Below are 25,347 nucleotides of genomic sequence, written 5' to 3'. Positions count from 1 at the left end.
GAAAATGATTTACCATGGATATAAGAGTGATATGGCCTCTCTCCTGCATCAGTGTTTTTTGGTTTATTTAAATGATTCATCATGAGAGGATAATTTGTCATACATATCACAATGATAGTGTTTATTTCATTTCTGTGAACATGTTTGTGTTCAGTTGTGACATAATTGTCAGAGAAAAAATTAATGCTACATTTCTTTCATCAGTGATTTTACTTAAAATCTAAAACAGAAAATGTAAACTGTTAACTCTTTCATAAAGTTATTCAACCTCAAACTTTAAAGGAATCATCTCCTCTACATTCCAAATAACGAAAACCAGTAAATGTTGCTGTTAATTACATTGTCCAGAAGAAATATTTTCCCATCATTTGTTGAAGATTTTATTTATACAAAAAAGTTGATGCGTTGATGAATGTATGGTCTTCCTTTAATTGATGAAAGTCAATAAAAATATCAGAGACGTGTCTGAATGAAGGAATTTCTTTAACGTCAACATGATGTGATATTCTGAAATAGAAAAAGAAGCAGTGAGATAAAGATAATTATTAAACGACATAGTAATTCAACATTGCAAATATTACAACATCAACACTGTCATCCATTTAATGTCTATGTTTGCATGGGTCAGAATCCATTGAGGCATTGAAAGTTTTACAACATTCTGTATATAGACGAAGCGTTTCTACATTTCTCTAATTATTTATCTGTTTTCTTTCTCTTCCCTCCTTTCACTTGTTTCACCTGTGAAGTGGCATGGCTTAGTGGTTAGGGTATTTCACTCACAATTGTAAAGTTGTGAGTTTGATAAACAGTGGTGCAATGAGTCTCCAAGCCATTTTATTTCACTTTGCATCAGTCCACTCAGGTGTCAAAAATGAGTTTAACCTGTAATTCAAAGGGCCAGTCTTCTCACCATCTGTGTCATGCTGTGCCTCCTTGAAGACTATATTAAGGCTCCCCATGTCTGTGGAATGCTCAGCCATTTGCATGTTACTTTCATGAGCAGGCTTTTTAGTTGATTGGATAAACTAAAACACAGAGTGCCAGTTACTGGTTCACCAAGTGGACCGTGGCCATGCTGGAATACTTCTTTGAAGTGTTCAGTCAAATGAACCAACTCCAGTATATATATTTAAGTTTGATACATATTCCACCAGTCATATATGCCCAATTACTAAGTCACAAGGATATAAGCAAACTAATGCCCATAGTCAAGTGCTTTATGGCAGGAAAGGGAGTCAAACACAGAGACAGACACACATAATTCCGTAAATGATACACTTTCCATGTAGCAAATCCCCTCACAAGGCTTTAGTTGGCCCAGGGCTATAATATAAGACACTTGGCCCAGATACCACATAATGGGAATGAACACAAGACCACTTACTTCAAAAGCAAATACATGGTTCAATATACTTTATTTAATACTAGCAGTATCGCCCGGCATTGCTCGGGTTTGTAAGGGAAATAACCATATAAGCATTTTTAGAGATGTAAAGTATAATAGACATCTCAATATGGTTAACCACAAAGGGGGGTGTTACTGTAGCTTTTTACGTTCTGAGATTTAATAATACATTTTTTAGAGAGTTACTTCCCTTATATAAACCGAGCGAAAATGCATTAAAAATGCGGAAAAATTATGTTAAATTTTTTTTTAAATCGTAGACATGCGCTAATACCCAGAAGGGCTCGATATGAATCACGACTATAAGATACCCGCTTTTGGTTACACTGCACCGCAAAATGTGGGAGTAGTTAGGAATCTAAATCGTAGGAGACAGACACACAACTTCACTTTTATATATAAAGATTTCAGAAATATTTGGCTGCTATTTCTAGCAGCTTGTGCAGCCTATTTAGAAGCTCCTTTACTGAACAGGACCATCATCATTGTCATCGTTTTAACATCTACTTTTCCATGCTTCATTGGATCAGATGGATTATGCAGAGGCAGATATTCTACAGCTGGATGCCCTTCCTGTTGCCAATCCTCACCTGTTCCCAAGTGAAGTGATATTCCACCGAGTTGAAACATGTTTACACAGAATATGGGAAAGAAAGGACATCGCTTCCATGATGGTGACAATCATTTACAAGCATCACAGAATGTCAAGACAGAAACACACATACATGTATATATGTGCTGATGCCATGTAAAAAGCATCCCCCCTCCACGCTGTAAAGCGGTTGGCATTAGGAAGGGTACCCAGCTGTAGAAACCCTGCCAAAGCAGACAGTTATGCTTGGTGCAGTCCTCTGTCTTACCAGCTTCTCTCAAACTGTCAAACACATGCTAGCATGGAAGACAGACATTAAATGATGATGATGATATATGCAAAACAGTTAACAAGAACCCCACGATATGGAATTCCTGCTGAGATGGAGTGATGGTCACAAATTGGATTCGGTACTTGCATATCTATGGTATCCTAAAAGCACTTGAATTTTACAAAGTTGTTTTCTTTTACTGTGAGCTCTGTGTCTTTGTACTGAACCATTTTTCGGGTGTCCTTACACGGGGATGTGTCTTGATTCTCAAGTCTATTTTCCTGTTTCTGTGGATTGTCTTACTTTTATGATTAATCCCACAGATAAATGTATCTAAAACTAAAGATAGCCTTGTTTATCAAACTACAGATCTTAGGATAAAGCCATGTGATGACTGCTAATTCCTGCATACTAAACGACCAGCAGAGGATGAGCTGCTTTTAAATTTGTTTCAAAGACAGTAGAAAAGTTTATCCCAACAAATTCCGATATAATCGTAATTTATATCTCCGGAAAGGCATTTCAAAAAAATTTCATCGAAAAACAATTATGAGGAAAGAAGACCGAGGTGTGTGAATTATTCGAAACTCTTCTATATCCCACCGTCTCCGAAAAAGTTTTACACAACAAATTCGTATGTAATCGTAATCTACACAATCTGAAAAGTATTATCATCGTAATCTACATCACGGTACTAGTCGCGTAGACTGGACCCGGTGCGCGCACACGCGCATCCGCGGTAGCCAGTCGTAGGTAGTCGATCCTACAGTGACTTGCGTGTGCAAATGAGCTGATTAGCGCAACACTGCAAAAACTAAGTTAATAGCGAGCCCCTACTGAAGCTTAGGTAATATTTTTCAACGATATACGGTGTATATTATTTTAAAGACAATTGCGTTTTTTTTTTTCGTTACAAAACAATTAGAAGCATTGAAAAAAAAGCAAAACAACCTTAAGGACATTCAAACATTTTTTTTTTCAAAGTAGACCACTACAGGCGACAATTCACTAGTCTACGCGACTTGTACCAACAAATTAAATAAAAATAACACACTACGAGTGTAAAAAAATTATTTATATTGTTTAAAAAAAAAACATCTATTAATTAGCATATGCGCACTCGCGCTAGGTAGTCGTTATAGAATCGACTAATCACGACTAGCCATCTCGGATGCGCGCACCGGAAGCACTCATCTTAAATAGTACCCCGTTAAAGGTATATGGTGTGCTTGTAATCGACTTTCTGCTCGCCTCAAACAATGCTGGTCCTGGGCCAAAATTTCAAACCATCATCATCATCATTACTATTATTAATATAACCTTAAAGTAAGTCTTTATCAACTTACCGTTTTATCAGTGCCTCATTAACAAACAAGACAACACTAATTAATGTGGTATTCTCTAATAGGTTTCCTCTCATTTTACTAATTAATTATGCTACATTACTCTCATTTTACCAACGAATTTCTTTTATATTACATGTTATTTTCATAAACAACAGGTCGACATTTCAGTTTGGAAATCATTAAGTCGAGGAAATATATTTTCCTGATGCTGTTCTGCTCTCGCTTCGAAATAATTACTGTGAAATAGAGAGGTTAACATAATTCTGTTATTTACATTATTATCATTATCACCTTTATAGCCTTAGAGTATATCTTTGTCAACTTACCGTATTCAGATATAAACAACGAGTCAGTGGTCAGTAATTAAGAACCTTAATGGATAATTGAAATGGCGCTTGTTTCAAGTGTTGCAGCAGTTATTTCCCTTTATATGATTGTATTTTTTTTAATTCTCCAATAGATGGCTCTACTAACTGGTTGGATTCAGTTCAGTGTTTTTTCTTTGTCTAATTCTGTGAACAACTTCACCTTCACATTTCCACCAAGTGATTCGAAGAAGGTGTAGTCAGGACACATCCCCGTATAAGATCACCCGAAAAATGGTTAGGTACAAACACACAGAGCTCATAGTAAAAGAAAACAACTTTGGGATCTTTTCGGTTTGAACGGCAGTTTTTCTAGCGGTGTCATATGAAATTTGTTACCCATAATTATAACCCTAGTATCGATCTATTGCATTTCAATCTGTTTTAGGGGTGGGGGGAAGGGTATCTTTTTTTCTTCACAAATGTAAATAAACCCAATCTGTTTCTTAAACGAGGGACATGTTCATACGGCACAGAATGTTTTTTACTTCAATAGACGTCATTGATTGGTTGAAATTGCAGAAATTGAAGGAAAAAACACAAAAACAAATATCTTACAAACCATAGAATTTTCTCAATAAAGCCAAGAGAAAAAGATGTTTTATAAACACATTCTACCAGTATACGAAGTTTAAAAGTGTTTAGTTACGTGGAAATTATTTTAAAAAACTACCGTTCAAACCGAAAAGATCCGACTATACAACACATTGCCCACAAATGCAGGAACCATGTTCAGTGTAGTTAATTTAATTCATAGGGTTTCTCCCTTTCAAATGCCCCCATCGTCAGCCTTAATTTCGTTTTCTTCCCTATTGAATATGTTGTCCGTTTTGATTTCACCAGCGTCAATTTGGATGTCGTCCCCCTAAAACAGAAAAGGGATCTTCACCTTTTGACCTACATATTTAAAAAATAATTTTTTGTAACTAAACACTTTCAAACTTAGGACACTTGTATAATGTGTCATATAAAACGTGTTTTGCTCTTAGCATTTTTGAGAGAAACTTGGAGACACGATGTGTGACTGGGAATCGAACTTGCAACCTGACGATTGGAGGCGTATACCCTACTGACTAGGGAGCCATATACCCTAACCATTGAGCCATGCCACTTCACAGGGGAAACAAGTGAAATGAGTGGAAAACGGGTAAGTATTTAGAGAAATGTTGAAGCAATTCATCTATAGACAGAATGTTGTAAAACTTTCAATGCCTCAATGGATTCTGACCCATGTTAACATAGACATTAAATGGATGACAGTGTTGATGTAAGATTTGCAATGTTGAATTACTATGTCGTTTAAGGATTCTCTTTATCTCACTGCTTCATTTTCTATTTCAGAATATCACATCATGTTGACGTAAAAGAAATTTCTTCATTCAGATGTGCCTCTGATATTTTTGGCTTTCATCAATTAAAGGAAGACCATATATTCATAAGGCACATTCATCAACACATCAACTTCTTTGTATGAATAAATTCTTCAACAAATGATGGGAAAATATTTCTTCTGGATAATGGAATTAACAGCAACATTCACTTGTCTTCACAGCCTGGAATGTAGAGGAAGTGATTGCTTGGTTTATTAAGCTTGGATAAATTTACAAAAGTTTTAACTGTTTACATCTGCCGTTTTAGATATTAAGCAAGAATACAGATGAAAGAAACACAGTGTTAAATTATTCTCCGAAAATACTGACACAACTGAACACAGATATATTCATAGAATTGAAAAAATCATTATCATTGTGATACGTATGAGAAATTATTATCTTATAATGAATGATTTAAGAAAACCAAACAAACCTGATTCAGGTAAGAAGCCATATCACTGTGATATCTGTGGTAAATCATTCACTGAAGAAAGAGTCTTAACCAAACACAAATGCATTGATACAGGAGAGAAACCACATCACTGTGATGTCTGTGGTAAATCATTCTCTCAAAGTGGTTCCTTGACTATTCACATACGTACACATACAGGAGAGAAGCCATATCATTGCAATACCTGTAATAAATCATTCTCTCGATGTGGTGACTTGTTTGCACACAAACGTACCCATTCAGGGGAAAATCCATATCCGTGTGATGTCTGTGGTAAATCATTTTCTCAAAATGGCACCTTAACTAGTCACAAATGTACACACATGGGAGAGAAGCTATATCATCTTGATATCTGTGGTAAATCATTTTCTTGTAATAGTGACTTGACTAAACATAAACGTATCCATACTGGGGAAAAACCATATCAGTGTGATATCTGTGGTGAATCATTTTCTCATAATACCACTTTAATTTGTCACAAACGTATTCACACAGTAGAGAAACCATATCACTGTGATATTTGTGGTAAATCATTCTCTACAAGTTGGACCTTGACTAGTCACATACGAATTCACACTGGGGAAAAACCATATCACTGTGATATCTGTGGTAAATTATTTTCTGAAAACAGTCACTTGACTAGTCACAAACGTATTCATCCTGGGGATCGACCATATCATTGTGATATCTGTGGTGAATCATTCTCTCAAAGTGGTAACTTGACCAGTCACATACGTACACATACAGGAGAGAAGCCATTTCACTGTCATGTCTGTGATAAGTCATTCTCTAGAAATGATAACTTGACCCGTCACAAACATATTCATACTGGAGAAAAACCATTTCATTGTGACATCTGTGGTAAATCATTTTCTGAAAGATGTCACTTGCCTTTGCACAAACGTATTCATACTGGGGAAAAACCATATCGCTGTGATATCTGTGGTGAATCATTCTCTCTTAATACTAATTTAACTAGGCACAAACGTATTCATACAGGAGAGAAGCCATATCATTGTGATATCTGTGGTAAATCATTCTCTCAAAGTAGTGACTTGACTAAACACAAACTTACACATACAGGTGAGAAACCATATCATTGTAATATCTGTGGTAAATCATTCACTAGAAATAGTCATTTGACTGGTCACAAACGTATTCATACAGGGGAAAAACCATATCCGTGTGATGTCTGTGTTAAATCATTTTCTGAAAGTGGTCACTTGATTAGGCACAAACGTATTCATACTGGGGAAAAACCATATTCGTGTGATATCTATGGTAAATCATTCTCTAGGAATGATCATTTGACTAGTCACAAATGCATTCATACTGGGTAAAAACCATATCAGTGTGATGTCTGTAGTGAATAATTTTCTCAAAATAACATCTTATCTAGTCACAAATGTATTCATACAGGAGAGAAGCCATATCATTGTAATATCTGTGGTGAGTCATTCTTTAAAAAATGTCACTTAAGTAGACATTTGAGTATTCATATACAAGTGTAACAGGATCAATATCAAAACTTATTACAGTATGACAACTATTATGAATGTTTTGTCTGCTAAAAGACAGGATTTATTCCTCTCCAAGTTTGATGATTTCATCAATGTCAACATGAAATTCATGAATATCAACTTCAATATCATTTATATATCTAAATATATCAACACAGAGATGACTTTGATTTCTGAAGATGATTGTGCTGGATTTTTGAGGAATTTGTTATAAGAGAATAAAGGAATGGGAATAAGGAATAAAAGTTTTAAGTGACATTGATTTTGTCTTTGTTGTGTTTTCATCATCATCCTCTAACATCCATTGTTAGCATCCGTCTTCTATGCAGGCTTGGATGGGATAGTGTGACATGAGCTGGCAAGCCAGAGTGCTGCTCCACGTTCCTGTCAGATTGGGCTTGCTTTCTTTGGCTGTATGCCCTTAACCCTTTCAATACCAACCCAGCTGAAACCGGTTCTGGCTCTGTAGTACAAATGTCTTGTTATCATAAATTTTGAATTAAAATCTTCCACCAAACCTTAGTCACAATTTATGTTCCTAACACTAGCTTAATGATAATTAAGTTATTTTACTAAATTCTTTGTTATATCTAAAATAATTGAAGGAAACATAGAACATCTCAAAATAAATACGCTAATGAAAGGGTTAAGATACATGGCGCATTTTATAAATATTCCTGTTCAAGTATTGTAACAGTATGAAACAAGTAGTAGCTCTTTCAGTTGTGTATTTAATTTGATATATGTATTTGTGTGAACAGGATATCAGTCTGACAACTAAAATAAGGGAATAGAAATCTTGTATTTTGAGTATATTTTTATATGAGGCAGAAGCATGGACTCCCTTCTACGAAGAAATAGAAAGGTTGAAATTTTTTCGCATGTGGTGTTTGCACCACAACATATGCAGCAAAATGGCAAGATAAGACATCAAATCTTAGTAAAATGTGATATGACCAGTATCCAAGGCATACGGATGAGAATTCAGTGCAGATGGGTAGGACATGTTTTCCAAAGACGAAATGATCGCATTCCAAAAATTCTTCTGTAAGGCCAACAAGTGGCAGAGGAAAACGTTTCCTTACATATACGGATAAGTTTAAGCAATAAATAAAATCTCTACAGCTTGATGTGATATCTTGGGAAAGTCATTGCCTAGATCCATCTGTATGGTGTAAAATGTGTCACGATGCCATGAAAAAGAACAATAGCGGACCTATATCCTGCAACCAACAGACACATTCACTCAATCAAAGTCATCAATGTCCCCATTGTGACTTCATAGCAAAATCCATTTCTGGACTCATATTACATTCACACATCCACTGCAAATAGATGCAGCTCTTCTTAGTGTTCTCTCTTTTTTTCTTTCTATTACTCTCCTAAGTCTTCTTCAAATATAAATATTGAAACCATCTTCAGTGACTGCCATACACACACATATATAATGATGACACAGATGGGCTAAGGTCCATTATTGTTGCTTCAGATATGTGTGGGACATTGCCACATACGTACACATACAGGAGAGAAGCCATATCATTGCAATATCTGGTAAATCATTCTCTCGAAGTGGTGACAGTCTTATAGACAGGAATTTCACTGCAATCTAGCTAGTGAGCAAAGAAGGGAATTCTGATTAGTCACGAGGGAGGGCTGAGAATTCAGATGGCCATTTGTGTTCGCCCCAAACATGTGTAGTTGATGAGAGCAGAATAAACAACACTTTTGTTCCTGGTTAATTTTACGTATATATTTCTTTATTGCCCACAAGGGGCTAAACATAGAGGGAACAAACAAGGACAGACAAAGGGATTAAGTCAATTACATTGACCCCAGTGCAAAAGTGGTACTTTATTTGTTGACCCTGAAAGGATGAAAGGCAAAGTCTACCTCGGCGTAATTTGAACTCAGAACATAATGACAGACGAAATACTGCTAAGCATTTATCCCAGCGCACTAATGTGTCTGCCAGCTCACCACTTTTTTAAATTTTACGTATAGCTTAAGGTCCAGGCTCAGTGGTTAGAGTGTCGAGCTTACGATCATGAGGTTGTGAGTTCGAATCCTAGACCGGGCTGTGTGTTGTATTCTTGAGCAAGACACTTTATTTCACGTTGCTCCAGTTCACTCAGCTGTAGAAATGAGTTGCGACACCACGGGTGCCAAGCTGTATTGGCCTTTGCGTTTCCCTTGGATAACTTTAGTGGCATGGAGAGGGAAGGCCGGTATGCATGGGCGACTGCTGGTCTTCCATAACATCCTTGCCCGGACTTGTGCCTGGGAGGGTAACTTTCTAGGTGCAATCCCATGGTCTGTGTCGTGACCGAAGGGGGTCTCAAGGTCCACAACATGGTGGGAGATAGAAAGGGTGGGTCATGATGAGTACTCCAGATGTCTCAGTGGATAGAATGCCACATCACATGTGGGATACTCAAAGTGTAATTAGCTTTAATGATAAGAAAGGGGAAGGAGAGGGCGGCCTCATGACATCCTCACCCCAACTGAATGGATGGTTATGAAGCAATAGATGAACAGTCATCGTTAATCGCCTGGAAGCCGTTCAGCGACGTGCAACCAAGAGAATACCCTCCATTAGGCATTTGCCATATTCTGAATGCCTTACTTCCCTGGGCATGGATACATTAAAACTCCGACATCTGGCAGACACCCGTAAAATTATTAACCATCTTACTAACAATAACTCTGAGCACCTTTTCAAACTCCATCCATCTAACACCCGTGGACATGTTTACAAAGTCAGAAAACAGCACAGCTCCCATGACTTTCGGAAACATTTTTTCACGCTAAGAGTTGCTGAAGCATGGAACAAACTGCCAGCATCAGTTGTTAGTTGTCGGAGCACTGCATCCTTCCAAACTTCCATGCTTCTTGAGATTCGCCAACACTACACCTGATCTTTCTCCCCTCCATTCACACGCAAGCATGTATCTGACTCATACACTGTTCACTTCCCAGACATTTGTACATTACTGCATATACTTTATACGCACTTGTCTTTTGGTTGCATATGTTGCGCAAACACCACATTTGAAAGGTTTCAAGATTTTTTATTTGTCTGTAGCAGGGAGTCCATGCTTCTGTCCCCTACAAAAATAAGCTCAAAATACAAGAAATATATACACTTATTCTAGCTATCAGACTGACATCCTGTTCACACACACACACACATATATATATCAAATTAAATACACAACTGAAAGCGCTACTACTTGTTTCATACTGTTACAATACTTGAACAGGCATATTTATAAAATGTGCCATGTATCTTAAGAGCATATAACCAAAGAAACCAAGCCAAATCCACATTTGACTGATATTTGTCCTCATCGTGTTGCGCACACAACGTTTCAGCTGATATACTCTCTAGCCTTCATCAGGTGTATTGGGGAAATTTTGAACCTGGGTTCTCATTCCTAAGGTATTTCCCCAAGACACCTGATGAAGGCTGGAGAGTATATCAGTTGAAATATTGTTAACAAGATGAGGACAAATATCAGTCTAAAGTAAATAATATACATAATTCCTAATCTCTCAAATATAGAACTACACAATCCAAGTCTGACTGGAACATGGAGCAGCACTCTGACTTGCCAGCTCATATCACACTTTACCACCCAAGCCTGCATACAAAATGGATGGTAAAGTATGATGATGTTGATGATGAAAACACAACAAAGACAAAATCAATGTCACTTAAAACTTTTATTCCTTATTCCCATTCCTTTATTCTCTTATAACAAATTCTTCAAAAATCCAGCACAATCCTCTTCAGAAATCAAAGTCATCTCTGTGTTGATATTATTTAGATATATAAATGATATTGAAGTTGAGATTCATGAATTTCATGTTGACATCCAAGAAACTGAAGTTGATAATGTCAAGCTTGAAGAGGAATAAGCCCTGTCTTTTAGCAGACAAAATATTCATAATTGTTGTCATGTTGTAATAAATTTTGATATTGATAGTTACACTTGTGTATGAATACTCACACGTGTACTTAAGAGGCCTTTTTCAAAGAAGGACTCACCACAGATATTACAATGATATGGCTTCTCTCCTGTATGCATAGCTTTGTGTTTAGTCAAGTCACCACTTTGAGAGTGGATGAGGATGGTGATGATGAAAACACAAAAACAAACTCAATGTCTCTTAAAGCTTTTATTCATTATTCCCATTCCTGTATTCTCTTGTAAGAAATTCCTCAAAAATCATCACTGTTTTAATATATTTAGACACATACATGATACTGAGGTTCATATTCATGAATTTCATATTGACAGTGATGGAATTGAAGTTGATAACAAAATATTAGCAGACAAAATATTCATAATTGTTGTCCTGTTGTAATAAATTTTGATATTGGTACTGTTACACCTGTGTATGAATACTCACATGTGTATTTAAGTGGCCTTTTTGAGAGAATGATCTACCACAGACATCACAATGATATGGCTTCTCTCCCGTATGAATGCGCTTGTGTCTAGTTAAAGTGCTATTATCGGAAAATGAGTCACCACAGATATTACAATGATATGGCTTCTCACCTGTATGAGTACGCTTGTGACTAGTTAAACTATTGTCGTGAGAAAATGATTTACCACAGATTTCACAATGATATGGTTTTTCCCCAGTATGAATACGTTTGTGCCTAGTTAAACAGTTACTTTCAGAAAATGATTTACCACAGATATTACAATGATATGGCTTCTCTCCTGTATGTGTACGTTTGTGTTTAAGCAAGTCACTACTTCCAGAAAATGATCTACCACAGATATTACAATGATATGTCTTCTCACCTGTATGAATACGTTTGTGAGTAGTTAAAGTGCTATTTTCAGAAAATGATTCACCACAGATATCACAGTGATATGGTTTTTCCCCTGTATGAATACGCTTGTGTCTAGTCAAGTGACTATTTCTAGAGAATGATTTACCACAGATATTACAATGAAATGGCTTCTCACCTGTATGAGTACGTTTGTGTTTAGGCAAGTCACCACTTTGAGAAAATGATTTACCACAGATATCACACCGATATGGTTTTTCCCCAGTATGAATACGTTTGTGACGATTTAAAGTACCACTGTCAGAAAATGATTTACCACAGGTATCACACTCACATAATTCTTTCCCAATATGAATGGCTTTGTGCCTAGTCAAGTTACTATTTCTGGAGAATGATTTACCACAGATATTACAATGATATAGCTTCTCACCTGTATGAATATGTCTGTGTGATTTCAAGAGACTGGATTGAGAAAATAATTTACCACAATTATCACACTGATATGGTTTTTCCCCAGTATGAGAACATTTATGATTAGTCAACTGACCATTTGTAGAGAATGATCCACCACAGATGTCACAATGATATTCCTTCTCTCCTGTATGAATACATTTATGAGCAGCTAAAGAGCTATCTTGAGAAAATAATTTACCACAGGTGTCACACTCATATAGTTTTTCCCCAGTTTGAATACATTTATGATGAGTCAAGTTACTACTTCGAGAGAATAATTCACCACAGACATCACAGTGATATGGTTTCTCTCTTGTATCTGGATTTTTTGGTTTAGTTAAATTATTCATTATGAGAGAATAATTTTGTCATACTTATCACAATGATATTGTTTTTTTCGTTTGTATGAGTGCTTGTGTCCACTCTTAATAACCAAAACAAAAGATGTAAACTGTTAATTCGTTTGCAAAGTTATCCAAGCTTAATTAATCTGTAAATTGACCATCTCCACTACATTCCAGACAGTGAAGGGAAATAAACGTTGCTGTTAATTGCATAGCCAAGAAGAAATATTTTCCCATCGTTCATTGAGGATTTCATTTATACAAAGAAGTTGATGCGTTGATGAATGTGCCTTATGAATATATGGTCTTCCTTTAATTGATGAAAGTCAACAAAAATATCAGAGGCATGTCTAAATGAAGAAATTTCTTTAACGTCAACATGATGTGATATTCTGAAATAGAAAAAGAAGCAGTGAGATAAAGAGAATCATTAAACGACATAGTAATTCAACATTGCAAATATTACATCAACACTGTCATCCATTCAATGTCTATGTTTGCATGGGTCAGAATCCATTGAGGCTTTGAAAGTTTTACAACATTCTGTATATAAATGACAGTTTTTTCTTGCGGTGTCATATGAAATTGTCACCCATAATTATGACCCTAGTATCGATCTATTGTATTTCAATCTGTTTTAGGGTTAGGGGTGGGGGGATGGGTATCTTTTTTTTTTCTTCACAGATGTAAATAAACTAACTGTTTCTTAAACGAGGGACATATTCATACGGCACAGAATGTTTTCACCTCAATAGACGTCATTGATTGGTTGAAATTGCAGAAAATAAAACAACAAATATCTTACAAACTATAGAATTTTCTCAGTAAAGCTAAGAGAAAAAGATGTTTTATAAACACATTCTACCAGTACACGAAGTTTAAAAGTGTTTAGTTACGTGGAAATTATGTTAAAAACTGCCGTTCAAACCGAAAAGATCCCTTTTAAAAAAAAAATTATTTATGTTGTTTTATTTACTTTTGCTAGGTAGTCGTTGCAGGATCGACTAGTCACAACTAGCTAGCGCCAGTACGCGCACCGGGACCACTCTTCTTAAATAGCACCTTGATGTTGTATCGAACGTATAAATCTTTTTCTGTTATGGCTTTCTCTTGCAACTAAAATGTTTGACCCGAGCAACTAAAAAAAAAAAGTGCAACAGGTGTACAACATGTAGTAACTTCTGTTGGATCTTTTCCTTTTGAACGGCACTTTTCAACACAATTTCTAGTTAACTAAACACTTTTAAACTTCGTATTCTGGTAGAATGTGTTTATAAAACATCATTTTTTTTCTTGGCTTTATTGAGAAAATTCTATATGTTGTAACATAAACACAAATTTTTTTTTTTGTTTTTTTGACCGGATTTAACGCTTTAGTTTAACCCCTATCTAAAGGCCGTAGAATCGGGAAGGGGTTGGGATAATTTTATTATAGTTATTTTTTTTTTTAATCTCCGTATTTTTCTACATATCTCACTCAAACAAATTTATGAAGGAAGTGAAAAATGAAAAAAAATGAAGGGAAAATCGAAATTATGAAGTTGCAAGTTTTGCCAATAATTTTTTTTTTTTTTTGTTCTGAATCGGAATCTCCATAGCCAAAACCAGTGCGGAAGGGGTCGGCTTACGTCTCCGCAATGTGCGCCGTTATTGTATTCACACCGAATGGAACGAAGTCGGCCTCGGGAGAAATTACTGACTTCAAATACGGCCGAGGTCGACTTTGCTTTTCGTACCATTCGGGAAATACCCAGATCCATGTAAATTGACTTCCCGCTTCTCTCGACAAATGTTGGTCCTGTGTCAACACTTAAAACCACTCTTCTTAAATAGTACTCCATCATCACCATTACAAGTATTAGTTTAACCTTAAAGGAAATCTCTCAGCTTACCGTTTTTTCAAGGCCTCAACATAAATTAATGTGGTATTTTTCAGTCGGTTTCCTTAACCCTATTTACTCTCATTTTACAAATTAATTTCCCTTATATCATATATAACAGTCGATAATCGCTTTCCATTAACAACCGATCAACATTTCAATTTGGAAGTTATTAATTAAGACGAGCAAATATAATTTCCTAATGCTGTTAGTTTCCGCTTCGAAATAATTAGTGACAGCGAGAGGTTTACATAATTCTATTATTTATATTGCTATTCGTAGTATTATTATCACCATTACAGCCTTAAAGTGAATCTTTGTAAACTTACCGTATTCGGATATAAAATGCGAGTCCAGTGATCGCTAATTAAATGCACTAATTAATAAATTAAGGGAACTGTGTTGTAGAAGTTACTTCCCTTCGTATGATTGTATTTCTTTAATTCTCCAATAGATGGCTCTGCTGACTTGTTGGTTTCGTTCCAGTGTTTTTCTTTGTCCCATTCTGTCAATAACTTACCTTTGAGTTTTTCCAAATTTACACCAGATTATTTTAATAAAGTCTACTCTTTTTCCAGCACATAAATTAACTGCGTCGTTGACATCTTAAAGAGGATGCAGATCTTTTCTTCTTGAACGGCAGTTTTCAACACAATTTCTTGTTAACTAAACACTTTTAAACTTCGTTATACTAGTACAATGTGTGAAACTAAAACATTTTTTTCTCTTGGCTTTCTTGAGAAAATTGTAATTTTTTCAGTTTAATGTAGTTTAATTTTTCGAATTTTAACCAATCAATCGCCTCTATTGAGCTAAAATCATTTGCTGCGTCTAAAACAGACAACATCCTGTCACTAACCCTAAATTTTAGCCTTTCGTTTTTATTGTTTCTTAATTGTTAAATTAATTTAAGGATGACAATTAGGAAAAAAAAAAAAACGAAAGCAATGGAAAATAATTTTAATTTAACAATTCAGAAAAAAAAAAACGAAAGCAAAAACTCAAAACAAAACCAAAACGAGTAATTTTAGACACACGCGTAACAATAAAATTTTTTTAACAATTAAGAAAAAAAAAACGAAAGGCTAAAATTTAGGGTTAGGGTTAGTGACAGGATGTTGTCTCAGTTTTAGACGCAGCAAATGATTTTAGCTCAATAGAGGCCATAGGATTGGTTACAATTCGAAAAATTAAACTACGTTAAACTTACAAATTACAATTTTCTCAAGAAAGCCAAGAGAAAAAAATGTTTTATTTTGACACATTCTACCCAGTATACGAAGTTTAAAAGTGTTTAGTTAACAAGAAATTGTGTTGAAAACTGTCGTTCAAGAGGAAAAGATCCTACTCCTTTTCCAGCACATAAATTAACTGCGTCGTTGACCCCGTAAAGAGGATGCGTAAAGATAGAGTGAACAGAGTGGATAGAGAATAATAGTGAAAGAGAATGAAACCATTCTCATAAAGAAAACACTGGAAAACTCATCGTTTTGGGTGATATATGATAAAGTCATTGAAAATATGGAACTTGCAAAGAAAAATGTTGCCTGTCTGTGCCTATCCACAAACCCCAACCCTCAGCCGAATCCACACCCCACCCGTGCTTTCCCCACCTCACATCATCACACCACACCACACCATACAACATTACACATCACCCGATGCTGGTGTGTTTACGTCCCCATAACTTAGCGGTTCGGCAAAAGAGACCAATAGAATAAGTACTAGGCTTACAAAGAATATGCTCTGGTGTCGATTTGCTCGGCTATAAAGGCGGTGCTCCAGTATGGTCACAGTCAAATGATTGAAACAAAAAAAAAGAGTGTATTTTCAGAGTATACACATACATAACTACAGCAAATATTGGATGTTACTTTTACTTTCCTACAATATAATTAATTACCATCCTCAGCCAATATTGGATATTAGTTTTACTTTTCCACACTGTAATTGTGTTACTTTTAAAGATGCTTCCATTTTTTTGAATTTCGTAGAATTTCCCAGGGTTCTGCTTATACAAAATTAGGCATAACTACAGATGTATAGCCACCACTCCCCCTCAACTTCAGTAATCATAATCTATGCCGTTTGAAAGGTAATTGCATGAAATAAAAATGCACATTTTCCTGAAAGTTACAAAGGAGAAAATGTTGGGTTGTGTGTATTTTCCCAAACTTCTTTCCCCAACCCCTTGGAAAAACTTTTTCCATCAAATCTTCCCATACATTCAATCAACAGGATCTAAGTGATTATTTGTTGAAACTTTTGTCAAAAAGCATCCATTTATCCAGAATTTATGAGGCAACAGTCAGTGGTGTATACACCAATAACTATGGGATAATTATTTGATAGTTATTAAATGAAGTCTCTTTTTATAGATGCCTACATTTTTTATATTTTCTGTGAAGTTTTCATGGATCCAGTTATTAGAAATTGTTATCATGCAAAGAAATTCATCCCAAAAATCATGTAAAAAAAAGAAAATCACCAAAAACAAGAGTAGTAATGATGGATCTTTTCGGTTTGAACGGCAGTTTTTAAAAATAATTTCTATGTAACTAAACACTTTTAAACTTCGTATACTGGTAGAATGTGTTTATAAAACATCTTTTTCTCTTGGCTTTTTTGAGAAAGTTCTATAGTTTGTAAGATATTTGTTGTTTTTTTTTCAATTTCAACCAATCAATGACGTCTATTGAGGTGAAAACATTGTGCCATATGAATATGTCCCTCGTTTAAGAAACAGATTGGGTTTATTTACATTTGTGAAGAAAAAATGATACCCTTCCCCCACCCCTAAAACAGATTGAAATGCAACAGATCAATATTAGGGTCATAATTATGGGTGACAATTTCATATGACACCACTAGAAAAAACTGCTGGTGAAACCGAAAAGATCCGTAATGATAACCTGGGAATCCAAAATTTCAGGCTTACAGGTCCAGATTCGCCCTGGAAAGTTCTTAATTTACCCACAGATTGAGCCTGATTCCAAAATGGTATGATATGTTGGACTACGGCCTCTAGGAGTAAAGTTGAAAAAGTGTGACACACTGATATTCACATTTAGAGTATTAGATATGCATACATACACACACACATGAATTTACATGTGTGTATATATATATATATATATATCATCATCATCATTTAACGTCCGTTTTCCATGCTAGCATATGTTGGACGGTTCGACCGGGATCTGGGAAGCCAGAAGGCTGCACCAGGCTCCAGTCTGATCTGTCAGTGTTTCTACAGCTGGATGCCCTTCCTAATGCCAATATATATATATGCTGTGTGGCAGGTAAAAAGCACCATTTGAGCATGATCGTTACTAGCATTGCCTTACTGGCACATGAAAAAGTATTTGAGCGAGGTCATTGCCTGTGCCACTAGACTGGTTCCTGTGCAGGCGGCACGTAAAAAACACCATTTGAGCATGGTCATTGCCAGTACTGCCTGACTGTTCCTCATGCCAGTGACACATAAAAGCACCCACTACACTCTCAGAGTGGTTGGCATTAGGAAGGGCATCCAGCTGTAGAAACTCTGCCAGATCAGAAAGGAGCCTAGTACAGCCATTAGGTTCACCAGACCTCAGTCAAATCATCCAACCCATGCTAGCTTGGAAGGCGGATGTTAAATGATGATGATGATATAAAGCACACAGCATCAAACTGTCCCACCCATGCCAGCATATAAAGAAAAATTATCGTTGAAGGATGATGATGATGAAAATGACGACGATGATGAAAGTACATAGACAAAACCAATTTCAGTTTGGTTCAGTTTTTATTCAATATTCCCGTTTCTTTATTCTCTCATAACAAATTCCTCATAAATCCAGCATGACCATCTTCAGAAATCAAAGTCTTTGCTGAATTTGATGTTGACATTGATGAAATTGAAGCTGATACCATGAAATTTGAAGAGATAAAAAAAATCCCTGTCTCTTCACAGAAAAACTAGAAGTAATTTTAGGCATGTAACAAATTTTAATACTTATACAGTGTACTGAAGTGGGATTGTTTTGAGAATGATTTACCACAGATATCGCAATGATATGGCTTCTCCCCTGTATGAATACGATGATGTCTAGTTAAGACACCTCAAAGGCATTGTTGTGTTGATATATTTCCATATATACACGGCATTCAGGTTCATATTCAAGAACTTAAAGTTGATAACATCAAATTTGAAGAGATACAAAAAAAAACGCCGTTTAGCAAAGAAAAATAGAAATTATTGTTGTCGTATTGTAATAAATTTCAATACTGGTACAGTTACAGTTGTGTGTGAATACTCACATGTGTACTGAAGTGGCCATTTTGAAAGAATTATTCACCACAGATATCACAGTGATGTGGTTTTTCCCCCAGTATGAAGAAGTTTATGATTAGTCAAGTGAGTATTAAAAGAGAATGATTAACCACAGATATCTCATGGATATAATTTCTCCCCTGTATGAATGCGTTTGTGTTTAGTCAAGTGGCTACTACAAGAGAATGATTTACCACAGATGTCACAATGATATGGCTTCTTCCCTGCATGAGTATATTTGTGACTAGTTAAAGTGCTATTTTCAGAAAATGATTTACCACAAATGTCACACTGATATGGCTTCTCACCTGTATGAATACGCTTGTGACAAGTTAAAGTGCTATTTTCAGAAAATGATTTACCACAGATATTACAATGGTATGGCTTCTCACCCGTATGAATACGTTTGTGACTAGCTAAAGTGCTATTTTTAGAAAATGATTTACCACAAATGTCACAGTGATATGGCTTCTCTCCAGTATGAATACGTTTATGATTAGTCAATAGACTACTACAAGAGAAGGATTTACCACAGGTATCACAATGATATGGTTTCTCTCCAGTGTGAACACGCTTGTGTTTAGTTAAGCCATTACTTTGAGAGAATGTTTTACCACAGATATCACAGTGATATGGTTTTTCCCCAGTATGAATACGTTTATGTTTAGTCAATTCACTATTTCTAGAGAATGATTTACCACAGGTATCACAATGATATGGTTTCTCTCCTGTATGAACACGCTGGTGTTTTGTTAAGACACTACATTTAGAGAATGATTTGCCACATGTATCACAGTGATATGGCTTCTCAGTTCTATGAATACGTTTGTGCCTTTTCATGTAACTGGAATTAGAAAATGACCCACCACAGATATCACAGTGATATGGCTTCTCTCCAGTATGAACGTGCTTGTGTTTAGTCAAGTCACTGTTTGCAGTGAATGATTTACCACAGATATTACAATAATATGGCTTCTCTCCTGTATGAATACGCTTGTGACTAGTTACACTGCTACTTACGGAAAATGATTTGCCACAGATATCACAAGGATATGGTTTTTCCCCAGTATGAATACGTCTGTGTCTAGTCAAGAGACTATTTTCAGAAAATGATTTACCGCAGATAATACATTGATATGGCTTCTCACCTGTATGAATACGTTCATGTCTAGTTAAAGTGCTATTTTCAGAAAATGATTTACCACAGATATCACAGCGATATGGTTTCTCACCTGTGTGAATACGTTTGTGACTAGTTAAAGTGCTATTTTTAGAAAATGATTTCCCACAAGTATTACAATGATATGGCATCTCTCCCGTATGTATACCTTTGTGACTAGTTAAGTCACTATTTCTAGAGAATGATTTACCACAGATATCACAACCATATGGTTTCTCTCCTGTATGTGTAGTTTTGTGTTTAGTTAAAGTGCTATTATCAGAAAATGATTTACCACAGATATCACAGTGGTATGGTTTTTCCCCAGTATGAACACGCTTGTGAATCATCAAGTTACCGTTTGCAGCAAATGATTTACCACAGATATCACAATGATATGGCTTCTCACCTGTATGAACACGTTTGTGTCTAGTTAAAGCATTAATTTGAGAAAATGATTTATCACATAAATCGCAGGGATATGGTTTTTCACCAGTATGAATACGTCTATGAGTAGTTAAATGATTATTACAAGAGAATGATTTACCACACGTATTGCACTGATATGGCTTCTCTCCTGTATGTGTATGTTTGTGAACAGACAAGTGACTTCTCCGAGAAAATGATTTTCCACAGACATCACAATGATATGGCTTCTCACCCGTATGAATATGTCTGTGAACGGTCAAGTTACCTCTTCGAGAGAATGATTTTCCACAGACATCACAGGAATATGGTTTCTCTCTTGTACCAGTGTTTTTAGATTTAGATAAATTATTCATTATGGGAGAATAATTTGACATAAATATCACAATAATATTGTTTTTTTTCTTTTCTATGAATATGTTTGTGTTCAGTTCAGTTAGTATTTTCAGGGAATAATTTAATGCTATGCTTCTTTCATCTGTGATCTTACTTAATATCTAAATTAGCAGCTGAAAACTGTCAGGTCCTTCGTAAAGTTATCCAAACTTGTAAAGCAATCACCTCCTCTACATTCCAGACAGTGAAGACAAGAAAAATATTTTGCTGTTGTTTGTCATAGATTATATCAATATAAAAAGGTTGATGTATTGATGAATGCTCCTTATAAATATATTGTCTTCCTTTAGTTGGTGAAAGTCCATAAAAATATCAAAAGGCACATCTGAACGACAAGATTTCTTTTATGTCAACATGATGTGATATTCTGAAAGAGGAAAAGAAACAGTAAGATAAAGAGAATAGTTAAGTGACATAATAATTCAACATTGCAAATTTTACAACATGAACACTGTCAGCCATTTAATGTCAATGTTTACAGGGGTCAGAGTTCATTGAGGCGTTGAAACATTGGTATACCCACAGAAGTTTACTACACACTTCACCTCTACCTTTCAGAAAAATGTTTGATTTAAGACTTCATGTTACCCGACCGGAATTCCCTTTTCTGAACCAGCTCACTAGCTAGCCAGCAGTGAAGGTCCCTGCCTTCATGTTGTCTATGATGAGCCCATGGGCAGTCCCCTACATATCATTAGGCTCTTTTCGCTTTGACTGGCAGATTTTAAAATAATTTCTACGTGACTAAAAAATTTTAAACTTCGTAAACTGGTAGAATGTGTTACATAAAACATCTTTTTCTCTTAGCTTTCTTGAGAAAATTCTGTAGTTTGAAACATATTTGTTGTTTAATTTCTTGCATTTTGGCAATTTCAACCAATCAAAGGTGAAAACGATTTCTGCCGTAACATTTAATGGCGGCGTCATACGAAAATGTCCGTTTTTTATGAGAAAAAAGATACCCTGTGCCATAAACTGAGGGGTCACTCGTAAACAGAGCTGGATAACAAAACCGTTCCCTTTTCAGTGTCCACCCATAATTATGACCCTAGTATCGATCTATTGCATTTCAATCTGTTTTAGGGTTGGGGTTGGAGGGAAGGGCATCTTTTTTTCTTCAGAAATGTAAATAAACCCAATCTGTTTCTTAAACGAATGTATAATATGTAACAGGAACATTTTCATATAACGCCGCCAGAAACTGTTACGGCAGAAATCGTTTTCACCTCAATAGACGTCATTAATTGGTTGAAATTGCCGAAATGCAAAAACTTAAACAACAAGTATGTTACAAACTACGGAATTTTCTCAAGAAAGCCAAGAGAAAAAGATGATTTATAAACACATTCTACCAGTACACGAAGTTTAAAATTTTATAGTTACATAGAAATTATTTTTAAAATCTGCCGGTCAAAGTGTAAAGATCGCATCATTACTCTCAAAGTTCAAATCACATCAAGGTCGCCTTTCATCATTTCCAGGTAGAAAAAATTACAAGCAATCAAGTACTAGGGTCTATGTAATTCACTTATGCCCTCCCGCCAATTTTCAGGTCAAAAGCACGAAAGGTTATTGTTTTAATTATCAAAAAGTTACTATTATCATCATCATAATTATTATTTTCTTCACACGGAATGGAATGAAATACAAAGCCAACCTTGGTGGAAAGTCCTGAGTTCAAATACGGATGAGATCGACTTTGTCTTTCATCTCTTTCGGAAAAAAACCGGGACCCATGCGATCGACTTATCGCTCGTATTAAAGATTGCTGACCCTGGGCCAGTTTTGAAATCATCATCATCATTACGATTATTAATATAACATTACAGTAAATCTTTATCAACTTACCTTTTTATCAATGCCTCATAAACAACATAACATGTATTAGTGTGGACTCCTCACATTTTACTAATTAATTACGCTGTTTTATTCTCATTATACCAATTAATTTCAGTTCTATCACATGTAACAGTCGGTCATAGTATTTCATAATGAACAAATCAACATTTCAGTTTCAAAGTTATTATTTAAGTCGAAGAAATATATTTTCCTGTTGTTACGTTTTCGCTTCGAAAAATAATTACTGTGACATCGAGAGGTTCACATAATTCTATTATTTACATTATTATTAGTAGTAGTATTATCACTATTACCGCCTTAAAGTAAATCTTTGTCAACTTACCGTATTCGGATATAAACTGCGAGTCAGTGATCAGTAATTAAGCACCTTAATTAATAATTGAAAAGAACCGAGGTTGAGGTGTTGTAGAAGTTATTTCCCTTGATATGATTGTCTTTCTTTAATTCCCCAATAGATGGCGGTTCGTTCCAGGGTTTTCCTTTGTTCTTTTCTATCAACAACTTCCCTCAACATTTTTTCAAATTTTCTCCAGATTATTTTAACAAAATCGACTCATATTCTACTCTGCAAACGTTTCCAGCACACGAATTAACCGCGTTGCTGATCCTGGATGGAAGATGACGTCTTTAACCTGTCTCTTCCTGACGTGACGTCATTTTCGTGGCCCTTTCTGTTGATTCCTGAGTTCACTTCCTCTCCTTTCCGGTCATTTTCCTTCCCCTTTACTCCACCCGGATTTCACGATAACTGCTCCTCGGTACTACTTAAGAAGAGTGGTCTCGGTGCGCGCACTCCCGTACTCGTGCATCTGCACTTGATAGTCATGACTAGTCGATCCTTTGTGTTTTGTTTACTTTGTTTAAAAACAATTAGGCGATCCTTCGGTATAAGTACCGGAAGTGTTTTGTTTACATTTCTGAATATAACAGGAACCCTTTTCTCCCATCACTAACCCTAACCACCCATATATATAAAAAAAACACTTTCTTGAAATGTATCCGGTATTTCTAGTATTTATACCGAAGTTACGCCAAAAAATTATTTATTTGTGTAAAAAAATTATTTTGTGTTTTTATACTACGCTAGATAGTCGTTGTAGGATCGACTAGTCACGACTAGCTAGCTCCGATGCGCGTGTGCGCGCACCGGGACCGCTCTTCTTAAGTAGTACCGGGGTTTTACGGGGAAATAATTGGCGCAATAATTTCCCTCCCCTCATTTCCCTGCATGCAATACTTCGCTATGTGCCCAGGTTGGCCACATCGTTAATACACCACCATTTGCTTTGAATCTGTGCATTCCCTAAGCATGTACGGAAGGCGATATCTAAAGTATTTGTCCATGAACCGTGCTGCTCTGAGACTCTCGGGCTTACTTTCCACGTGGGCGACCCGTCCGTGTACGTAACCTTCAGAATCTCTTCAAGTTTTTGACTTTCTCTTGGTCCTCTTTGTCCACTGCCTTCTGAGTGCAGCAGAACAAGGCTACCCACACCTTCTGTACACTGCAGCTTCGTCTGAAAATGTAACCGTGCGCTCTTCAGCGACAGTTCTTATGGAATAAAATATGGTGACTGAATAGAGCAATCGGGTTTGTGGTCACGGGGAAAGACATGATGAAACGAATCGAGCGGGGGATAAGTTAAGAGTTATATTTCTTCGTATGCGTGGGTGACTGCTGGGCTTCCCAAAAAAGAACCTTAGCTGGACATCTGTCTCTAAGAAGTTTCTTGATGCAATCCCATGGTCATTCATGGCTATTGTCCTTTAGATATATATATATATATATATATATACACACACACACACACGGAAACATATAAGTGATTGTTTTGTTGGTGTATTATGGGTGAATTAGCCTATGTACATATGTCCATAAATATGTAGAATCTTACCTGGACATCTACTTAGGAAAAATTTCTCCATGCAATCCCATGGTCATTCGTGACCTAAGGGTGCCTTTACCCATTGTCCTTTATATACATATATACATACACATACATACAATATAATTCACATTCTTTTTGTTTCTCTTTACCCTTGCCTGCACACTCCTAGGTCATGATGTTTGCTGGGAGGTGATTTATGCTACACTACTGCAGACCACACAACTCCCCCACCACAAACATCATAAATATCTTCATTATTTGGTTCCATGGTAATTGTCACGTTATCTATTTTATAATTTTTCCTATTTTCCGTTGTCACTGGTGAAGATCGTCTGGTGGTCAAATAAATTTTCACCCATCAGACGAATTTTAGTACCAGTGGAACTGTTTGTACTGACTGGCCATGAGATGTGTTGAAGAGTTTTCTTTGTCATCTTATAATTTATATATATATATATATAGATAGATAGATATACACATATAGAG

The 25,347-nt window shown here is 35.9% G+C and overlaps 2 protein-coding genes and 2 long non-coding RNA genes across 4 annotated transcripts in view; 1 reads left to right on the top strand and 3 right to left on the bottom strand.

Annotated features, from left to right (window-relative positions):
* The window catches only part of LOC118763781 (zinc finger protein 271-like), a gene marked incomplete at its 5' end in the record, with an annotated part of 40,519 nt that overhangs the window by 1,138 nt on the left and 14,034 nt on the right, over positions 1-25,347 (bottom strand). The window contains 3 exons of the mRNA XM_036503518.1: positions 19,292-19,409; positions 19,746-19,859; positions 20,364-20,531. Of these exons, the coding sequence (XP_036359411.1) occupies positions 19,292-19,409; positions 19,746-19,859; positions 20,364-20,531 (400 nt within the window). The remainder of the gene's footprint in view (positions 1-19,291; positions 19,410-19,745; positions 19,860-20,363; positions 20,532-25,347) is intronic.
* On the bottom strand, positions 125-4,327 carry LOC118763977. The gene is made up of 2 exons (XR_004999746.1): positions 3,944-4,327; positions 125-507 (listed from the first exon to the last, which is right to left on the bottom strand). It is a non-coding gene; the product is annotated as an uncharacterized LOC118763977 (long non-coding RNA).
* On the top strand, positions 3,372-7,040 carry LOC118763975 (zinc finger protein 239-like). The gene is made up of 3 exons (XM_036504093.1): positions 3,372-3,597; positions 5,324-6,184; positions 6,936-7,040. Exons 2-3 carry the CDS (start codon positions 5,740-5,742, stop codon positions 6,947-6,949), a joined length of 459 nt encoding a protein of 152 aa, XP_036359986.1. The 5' UTR covers positions 3,372-3,597; positions 5,324-5,739; the 3' UTR covers positions 6,950-7,040.
* Positions 11,402-15,383, bottom strand: LOC118763976. The gene is made up of 3 exons (XR_004999745.1): positions 15,143-15,383; positions 12,831-13,325; positions 11,402-11,419 (listed from the first exon to the last, which is right to left on the bottom strand). It is a non-coding gene; the product is annotated as an uncharacterized LOC118763976 (long non-coding RNA).

The sequence above is a fragment of the Octopus sinensis genome, linkage group LG6 (genome assembly GCF_006345805.1).
Source record: "Octopus sinensis linkage group LG6, ASM634580v1, whole genome shotgun sequence".
NCBI classification, from domain to species: domain Eukaryota; kingdom Metazoa; phylum Mollusca; class Cephalopoda; order Octopoda; family Octopodidae; genus Octopus; species Octopus sinensis.
Note: the sequence above shows the minus strand (reverse complement) of the source record. Positions and strands in the feature narration are given on the sequence as shown.

What these genes read in the sequence shown, in the direction of transcription:
- LOC118763975 (XM_036504093.1), top strand. Translation starts at nt 5,740, where the DNA reads ATGAGAAATTATTATCTTATAATGAATGATTTAAGAAAACCAAACAAA.